This window comes from Oratosquilla oratoria, chromosome 42 (assembly GCF_046742065.1).
Source record: "Oratosquilla oratoria isolate Oo_2021 chromosome 42, ASM4674206v1, whole genome shotgun sequence".
Taxonomy (NCBI): Eukaryota; Metazoa; Arthropoda; class Malacostraca; order Stomatopoda; family Squillidae; genus Oratosquilla; species Oratosquilla oratoria.
This window is the reverse complement of record NC_134818.1, coordinates 29,440,360-29,450,359: the sequence shown is the minus strand read 5'-3', so window position 1 is coordinate 29,450,359 and position 10,000 is coordinate 29,440,360. Positions and strand designations below refer to the sequence as shown.

Below are 10,000 nucleotides of genomic sequence, written 5' to 3'. Positions count from 1 at the left end.
ACATAAATAGAGGACAAAAAAGTATGAATACAAAAAGTAGATTTTCATTAAAAACAAAATTGATTGTCTATGTTGTAAAGGTGTGGGGCTGATTCTTTGTAACAGGATAGGAGGAGGAGGAGGAGGAGAAGGGGAGGAGGAGGGGGAGGAGGAGGGGAGGAGGAGGGGAAGGGGGAGGAGGAGGGGAGGAGGTAGAGAAAGAGAAGGGGGAGGAGGATGGAAGGAGGAGGAGGAGGAGGAGGAGGAGGAGGAGGAGGAGGAGAAGGGGAGGAGGAGGAGGAGGAGGGGAGGAGGAGAAGGAGGAGAAGGAAGAGGAGGAAAAGGAGGAGGAGGAGGAAGGGAGGAGGAGGAGGAGAAAAAAGACAGTAGCTGACTTTCAAGCTTTTTTATGTAAAAAAAAATGACAAAGTTAATCAAAAGATAAATTCTGGGCCCGGTCTTTAGATCGAGTGTCATCCCTTCGGGGCTGCACTTCCATATGGATGTGAGAGTATTGATGGGATTTGAAGGCAAGCAGCGTTGTGGAGATGACTCTCTCTGACGCCCCTCTAAGGACCATCACAAGCTGGTAGTCTCCGTTCGCCTCATATGATGTAATAGTATCCAACCCACAAAGACGTGGATTCACACACACACGACTCGTGGCGCAGTTGGTAGAGTTCCCGGCTACCACTACGGCGGTTCCGGTCTGAATCCTGCCCAGGGCTTAAATAATTTCAGTATCACTGCGCTGCGAGTCGTTACTCCAACTTTCGTAGATGGGGGGGGGTGCGTGTAAAGTCACAGCATTACCCACAGATCGGTCATATATATGAGCTCTGAGATCTCTTCCGTGAGGGAAATAGCTGTCGATCACGAGTCCAACGCGTGATCCAAGACCATAGGGAATCACACACACACACACAAACATACACACACACACACACACACACACACACACACACACACACACACACACACACACACACACACACACACACACACACACACACACACACACACACATGCACTGATACACATTCCTTCACAATGGCGCCTTCATCGTTCTTGGTATAAAAAATAAAACAGAGAAATGGAACTTACGTAAGGCCGCATTCTAAGGCAATCTGCCGTAGCATACGCTTTGTCACGCGCGAAACGCCCCAAGTCACTACTACAATGGGATACTTGGTATTGATTGGTTTCAGACGCCGGTGGGCAGGCAGGCAGGTGCCCCTGAGACGGAACTCGGCTCCTCCGGCGACTGACCGTCATCACCTAGTTTGTTTATTTGTTTGCTAGCTTGTTTGTTTTGTCCGTTTATTCAACAGAGACCTGGGGCAACGGATTGAGTGATGATTTACTTGTTCATATACCTGTTTTGCTCTGTTTATTTATCAGTTTATCTAACTTGTGTACTTATATATAGATTTATCTTTATTTTTTATTTGTTCATTGTTTAGTAAATAATCTATTTAATTATTGTTTTATTTGTACTTGTTTATCTACCCATTTGATCTTATTTGCTCATTTATTCATTGATTAATGATTAATTCCCTAATTTATGTCATTTACCTATTCGTTGAATCCTCATCAGATGCACTATTTATGTGTTTATAAACGTTTCTGAACACTCACTCTACATCTAACGTGTTGTCATTTTATTATCTCTCAATATTTCTTTTGCACTTCCAACACGCAGCGTAATAATTAAACCAAAATAACATCAAGTTACCCTTTCCCAATTACCATTAGTTATCTAAAATTACCTTTCGCCCTCCCCGTTACTGATTACCCAGTTACTTGTTAAATATGACAAGTAACCCTCATAAGCATTCCTTACCGCCTAAGTAACTGCCAGGGTGGTCGCTGGCCCAGCAGTTTAGAGCATCGCTACTTGCGGCGGAGGTCGAGGTGACGGCGGTTCAAATCCTGCCGCAAGCAAGTTGGACCAAGGGCATTGTTCATCCAATTCCACGCTACATAACCCTCTGTAAGGGGCAGCGTCATAGCCTTCTGGTGGGGGGAGGGTGGGGGTCACGACGTTAAACCGAATCACCACCGCGCATATACATGAATAAGGACATTCCCAAATTGACTAAATGATTTACGTTTCACTGGAAGAAGCCGCAAATATTCGGCTTTTGTGATGTCTAAGATTTATACGGAACAAAAATGCGAATGTTTGACGCTCTGAAAGCTTCTATTGAGGATAAATTTATATTTCTAATGCGTCAATACATACCCACGTGTGTACAAAACCCACGCACGTATGCTTACTGATACACACATACACATATACAAACATGTACACACGCACACACACATACACACACACACTCACGCGCGCGCGACTCGGTGGCGCGGTTGGTAGAATCCCAGACTGTCCCTACGGCGGTCCGGGTTCGAATCCTGCCCAGGGCTGAAAACAATTTCAGTATCGCTGCGCTTCGAGCTGTTACTCCAATTCAAGGTACAATAATAAATCTAAAACTGGAACACTGGAGGATGAGGAAACCTATACAAAACTTACTAAGAATCCTTTAGAGTCCATAAACAGTGATTTTAATCGTAGTATTAAAAAACTGTTGAAAGGACATGAACATCTTGTCAAACAATTTTCTACCAAGTCCCCATCTTTACCATATATGTATGGGTTGATCAAAACTCACAAGCCAGGTTATCCTGTTAGACCCATCATTAGTTCTACTGGGTCCATAACTTACAAACTTTCAAAATGGCTTCTCTCCATCTTGAGCCCTTTGGTATACTATATCCAATAATTGCATGCACCTCATTAGTATTCTTAACGATCTAGACATTAACTATGACTTTAAACTAGTTAGCTATGATGTAACTAGTCTCTTCACCCGTGTTCCAGTTTTAGATTTATTATTGTACTTTGAAGTTGAACCATCTAAACATGATATGCCACTACCTCCCAAAACCATCATTGAATTGATTAAGTTGTGTATAGTTAATGCAAAATTTGTTTTTAATGAAGAATACTATGTACAAAAGTTCGGAAAAGCCATGGATAATCCGTTATCTCCATTACTCAGCAGCCTATACATGAAGTTCTTTGAGAGAGAATTGTTGCCAAAGATTCTTCCCCCTTTTGTTTTGTGAAAGCGTTATGTGGATGACATTTTATGCATATGACCGGTAGATCACAATTTAGATTCTTTTCTAAGTAAATTAAATAATCTGGTTCCATCAATAAAATTCACCATCGAAACTGAAATAGATAATAAGCTACCATTTTTAGATATTTTACTACACAGAAGCGGAAGATATTTTAAGTATGATGTTTTTAGAAAAAACACTAATAATTTATCTTATGTTCATTATTCCTCTGCTCACAGTGAAAAAACTAAGCTTTCTGTCTTTAGTTCTATGTTCCTCAGAGCGTACAGAATTTGCAGCCCTGAATTTCTAGATAATGAGTTGAGCAAGATATACAACATTGCATCAGACTCAAAATATCCAAAGCATTTGGTAGACAATTCTCACACTATGGCTATGAAAATATACTATAAAACACCACAGGAGAAAAATAATTTTTGTCATAAGAACCTCCTAGTGCTTCCTTTTCACGAGAGTATGGCAATACTACCCAAAATACTTAAGGAATTCAACATCAATGTAGTCTTTAAGAACAATAGTACTATTAGAAATATACTAATTAAAAATTCTCCACATAACACTGAAGGTTGCGTATACACCATTCCTTGTCTGCAGTGCCAAAAATTTTACATCGGACAAACTGACAAAGATATACAAACAAGAATAAACCAACATAAATACAGTGTGAGAGGTGGTCAAATGTCTAGTGGTATTTTCGTTCATGTGAGGGACCAAGATCATATAATTGACTGGAAAAATGCTAATAAAATAACCTCTTGTAATTCCTTTATAGAAAGGAACATAATTGAATCAAGCTATGTAAAACAAACTTTTGACCAAAATATCAATCTAAGCTTGGGTATCTACAGGCTGGATAATTTTATTTCAAAGAAAATTGTTACATGTTTTCTTGCCCGGACATTTGGTCCATCTGTGACCTGAGGACTGTTGGTAATTTTTTCAGGCTTGTGTGACATATCTTTCTGTGTTCCCTAAAATATTTATGTATATAAACTGTCTGTATCTCCTTTACTGTATTCCCTTGATGATGTCTTAAATAGACGAAAACATTCGGACTACGTTTCGTATTTACCAGTGTTTTTTCTGCAAATTATATTCACGTGTCATTTGTGAAATACTACTATATATATATATATATATATATATATATATATATATATATATACATATATATATATATGTATATATATATATATATATATGTATATATATACATTTATATATATATATTCATATATAATTATACATATATTTGTATATATATGTATATATATACATATGTATATATATATATATGTATATATGTATATACATATATATATGTATATTCATATATATGTATGTATATATATATATGACGTAAGCGGAGTATGAAACACAGGAGTCTTAGTCTTGAATTTATTCCTGACTAGTTTCGCAGGCATACTTTTTCAAAAAGCTTACCTGCGAAACTGGTCAGGAATAAACTCAAGACTAAGATTCCTGTGTTTCCTACTCTACTTACGTCAACCTGTCAGAATGTCTCAACATATATATATATATATATATATATATATATATATATATACTTATATATATACAAATATATACATATATATATGTATATATATACATATATATATCATACATATATATATATATACATACATATATATATATACATATATATATATATATATATAAACACGCACACACACACATACATACACATGCACATACACACACACACACACACACACACACACACATGAACACACACATGAACACACACACACACATATGCACACACACATACACACACACACACTCTCGTGCCCGCGCCAGAACAAACGGGAAATATTCATTTGTATTTCTTCATACCCTTTATCATTTTTCTACACAACAGTCAAGAACCCTCCCGTACCCGTTGTATAAGAGGTTTGTTTTAAACCCAACAACAAAAACAGGGTTAGGATAGGACTGACCTCTCACCCCACCCCATACTAGCAAACAGTCTGAAAATGAAAAAAAAAAAATAATTATAATAAAAAATAAAAATGTTATAAATTTTTGGTGTTTCTTTGTCTCTCCGACCCCTTTAACTAGAATCCCCCTCCTTTATTTAGATTAACCCTTTTCTAAATTTCCTAATCCTGATAGTGATCTCCCACCCAACCCAACCCCACACCCACCTCTCCGCCATCTTTATATTCGTGACATTTTTTCTTTCCATCTCAATTCTGTTCTGTACTAATGGCTGTGCTTCATTCATGCCTGACGCCTTACTCCCTACGCGCTTACGTTGACTATTATCCCTTCAACTCCCTTTCGATCATATTTTGAACTTTTTTTCTATCTTTATTGTATCTTTGGCCGAGCAGCTTAGAGCGTCCCAACTTGCGGCGGGGATCGCTAGCGAGTTGAACCTAGGGCATAGTTCACTCAATTCCACGCTAGAAAGTCCTCTGTAAGGAACACCGTCCTAGTCATCTGATAGGTGGGAATTCGCGACGTTCGACCGAATCATATATCAAATGCTCAAACCTCCTTTATTAGGTTCCGTTCATACGTATACCTAAATGCATACACATTTATACATAGATCCATAAAACAAATATACATATTTGTATACACATGTACACAAATACATATACTCAAACACATGTGCATACATATTTAAATATACAGGTATATATACAATACATGTATACGCATATATATATATATATATATATATATATATATATATATATATATATACATATATATATATACATATATATATATATATATATATATATATATATATGGATACACGTACACATACATATGCATATGCACGTGTAGATACACATTCATATGCATAAACATATACTGTATATATACATACACACATACATAGACCTACATACATATATACATATGCATATACATATATATATACATATATACATATACATAATTTCCGACAGTCGTTCCGGGAATCGAACCGAGACCTTGCTTGATTCCTAGCAGTCATTTTACCAATTAAACCCATTAAACTCCGATGAAAAGATTCTTGTCATTTGGTCAAATAAAACAAAAAAATCATAAAACACCAAAATGTTTGATCAAACACCAGAAAAATATGACGTCAGTCCTCGCTTCGCGAAGCGAGGACTGACGTCATATTTTTCTGGTGTTTGATCAAACATTTTGGTGTTTTATGATTTTTTTGTTTTATTTGACCAAATGACAAGAATTTTGTTATCGGAGTTTAATGGGTTAAGCCATAGGAGCTACTCTTGGTAAGGTGACTGCATGGCATCAATCTAGGTCTTTGTTCGATTCCCGGGGCAACTATCGGAATTTATTTGTATGGTTCTCGCTGTTACTAGCGATTCACTTCAAACATATACATAAACACAAACATATGCATATACATTCATTTGTCCATACATATACCTCCACATATACACCCACATATACATTTACCTTTGCCGGTTCATGAACTATTGAGAAATAAAAAAAGCTCATCGACCGCGTGCGAAAGGACTGGGCTAGTGGGGGGGGGGGGGGTGATTGGGGGAGGCACCTTGTCGAACAAGTGACTCGTCAGTTTCCTACGAGATCGATCGTCGGCCCGAAGTCCGCCAATAGTAGACGTGTCTTTGCCTGACAGTAGAATGTTTGCTGGCTGATTTGTCAATGTCCTAAAAAGGACAATGTCATGATAGCAAACTTAGGACTTACGAGGAACCCCGTGTGTCGTAGGTTCGTTGAATAGGTTTCTGAAGAGGACAAATATGAGGAAAAGGAGGAGAAAGAAGAGGAAAGGAGGAAGAGGAAAGGGGATGCGGGAGTTAATGGAATGGTTCGGGGAGGAAGTTAAAGAAGGGGGAGGAGGTTGAGGAAGGAGAGGAGTAGGAGGAGGGAGAGGGGGGGGGGAATGTGGACCTTGATATTTGCGCAGTAAAGAATATTGGCGTTACGCCCTTTGGCGGGAGGAAGGAAGTGGAGGAAGAGGAGGAGGAGGAGGAGGAGGTGTAGGAGGAGGCAGAGGAGGGAGTAGAAGGAGGAGGAGGAGATATGGCAAAGGATGAGGAAAGGGAGGATAAGGAGGAAGGAAAGGAGGATGGCAATAAGGTAGTACGGTAAGAGGAAATGGCATACATTAACTATTTCTGGAGACTGTTTGTGAATTAGGGAAGAGGGGAGGCGTGATAAAGAGAGGTAAAATGGCGAGAAGAGGGAGCATGATGGAAGAAGCAGAGGTGAAGCATTGAAACGACAAAAGGAGAAGGGCAGAGTGAGGAGTGTTTGCAGAAGGATTTCAGAAGACCGAGTGGAAGGGAAAGACGGTATTACTAATACCCAACGATCTTGAGCTGCTCTCATCCGGAAGAAAATAGGTTAAAAAACAGTTTTCTTACATTAAAATATTGTTTTCTTGATGCCTTACCTTAATATTTTTACTCAGAAAACTAATGAACCGAGATTGATAATCAAATTTGCGTTTGAATCGGTGAATATTTGTTTCCTTTGGAGGAACCGTGCATACACTTGTACAACAACAAGATCATTTGAATATCCTGCGCATGCGCTGAACGCTCAAAGCATTCAAACTAAGCCAAACAAAACCCAACGGGTCGCAAAAGATGGCGTTGTAAACAGTACCAGCGTGATGGTGGCGCCGCGTTTGTTTTCGCGCGTATCTACTGTATGAGTAGAAAAAGGAAAAGGAGTAAAAAGGACGAGTGCGACGAGAAGGAGTAGAAGCCCGAGGAGGAGTGGAAGGAGGAGGAGTATGTGGAGGAACAGGAGTAGGAAGAGGTAATGGCCCACGTGAGTTATGCATGAGGGAGGACCTAGGGAAGAAAGCGTTTGAGGTGTTTTGAGTGTTCCTATTAGCTACTCGACGAGAGTAAAGGTGCTGGATCTGACTGTGTTTGGGAAGGACGCGGGGAGGGAGGGGAGGGAATAGGAAGGGAAGGAGGGAGGGAGGGAGGGAGGGAGGGAATGTGGTGACTCTGTGTACTCAAGAGGTAAGGTGTAAATGTAGTGTCTCCTGGCGTGTGCTTATGTGTCAAAAGGGGTATTACTGGACAGATAACAGAGGAGAGGCAACTGGGTCAAACTGAGTCATTATATATATGTGTGTTTATATGTGTTTATATGTGTGTACGTTTGTGTCTGTGTATGTTTGTGCGGATATGTACGTGTTTTGGAATACTTGTACGTGTGTGTGTGTGTGTGTGTGTGTGTGTGTGTGTGTGTGTGTGTATGTTTGTGTGTGTGCGTGTATTCTCCTTGTGGGAAATATTACTTATTATATCTATTCTTACACGCTCCTAGAGATGGAGGGGTTCAATGCGTTATCACACTGGGCTGTTTTCCCTCCGACAGTTGGAGCAGATTTGTTGTCCGCAGTTTTGTGGAAGGAATCTGATATGCTGGAGAAAGATCATTTTCCTTCAGCATATCAAATGACATTATATGCATTTTTTTTTTTTTTTTTTTTTTTTTTTTTTTTGAGAAAACAAAGCAGTTTGCCACTGTGATTTTACGGCGGAAAAAGTTTTGGAGATGGTCGGCACCGCCAATGGATCGTAAGTTGGAGGAAAAATAGCCTAATGTGATAACCACCATAGTCGACCTACTTACCTTTGTGACATCGGAAGCTTTCTTGATTTTGGAGGCTTCATATTTGTTGTAACTGAAGATATCATTTTCAGCCAGGGGTACATGGTCGTCCATAATAGTACCAGGCAGATGCACTCCCTCATAAGACCCCCGTCGCTTCACCGCCTGAACGTGAAGAACACAAGAATGAAGGAGACTCCAAGAGACCATAAGGCCTAAACTAAGTAGTTCCAAGTCCCTTACCATCTGTCATCCTAATCCGTAGAGTTATCTAACCTTCTCTTAATTAAAACAACCGATAGTTTCAGCGCTCACTACTACATGGTTACTAAGTCAACCACTAAGTTAACTTTTCGTTAACCAATGTTGGTAAACCAGTTCTTGCCTATTTGCTTGTTAAATATAAATTTGTACAATTTAAATCTATTACTGCGAGTCCTATCCTGTAGTCTTAATATGATGACCTTGTCTGCATCATCCTTATTAAGTCATTGGGATGTGAAAGTTAGATAGTGCAACACCAATTCGTTTACCGGGAAGGAATGTTGTATGATCTTCAAGATCAAATCGTTTCTGATTACTTAATGTATTTCTTTATACAACAGCCGTCTTGGCATTAAATTTAAAACTACTTTTATGGAGATTATCGCAGTGCAACAATGTTTTGAAATTTTTGTTTAAGTAGAATCGATGTGAATTGTTTCTGGCAACATTGGAGCTATGATGATAGTTGGCATGCGAAATGGTCTTACTATTATCAGAATCATGGACAAGCTATATTGACTCAATACTATGCTTTTATTACTACTATCCCCTACGATAGTAATATTAATGTATGAAATGGATTATTAGGTAATATTACTGATTGCGAGGGAACAGCCTTCCCTTCGCGCTCAGTTGTGTTAAGTAATTCCCACAACACAATACAAGGAAGGAGAAGATACCTCAAACGAGAGGATGTACTTATGTACATCCTGGACACGAAAGTGAAGAGACAAGAAAGGACCCTTACCCTGTCAGAAGGAGCCTCGGCCCACATGGTAGACTTCGCCGAAGAAGGTCTGGAGGGTTCGGGGGCAACGTGGGGTTGCGGCTCCCCGTCTTCCGCCGCGGCTGGTGCGGGGCCCTTCAAAATGCCGTTGTCTAAGCTTCGGCGCCGCGCTCCCTCGGTCAGAAGCTCCTCGACAGGAGTGTCGTCGTTCAGGAACTCTTCCAAGGTGGTCTTGCTTCCTGTGATGTTCTGCGAACAAGGGGAGGCGTGGTTGATTACTTT

General features: G+C 39.5%; 1 protein-coding gene across 1 annotated transcript in view; it reads right to left on the bottom strand.

The window, feature by feature from the left end:
* LOC143021692 (anoctamin-5-like) overlaps window positions 1-10,000 on the bottom strand; it is a 218,815-nt gene that overhangs the window by 98,849 nt on the left and 109,966 nt on the right. The window contains exons 4-5 of the mRNA XM_076179322.1: window positions 9,740-9,967; window positions 8,749-8,892 (exon numbers count right to left, since the gene is read on the bottom strand). Of these exons, the coding sequence (XP_076035437.1) occupies window positions 8,749-8,892; window positions 9,740-9,967 (372 nt within the window). The remainder of the gene's footprint in view (window positions 1-8,748; window positions 8,893-9,739; window positions 9,968-10,000) is intronic.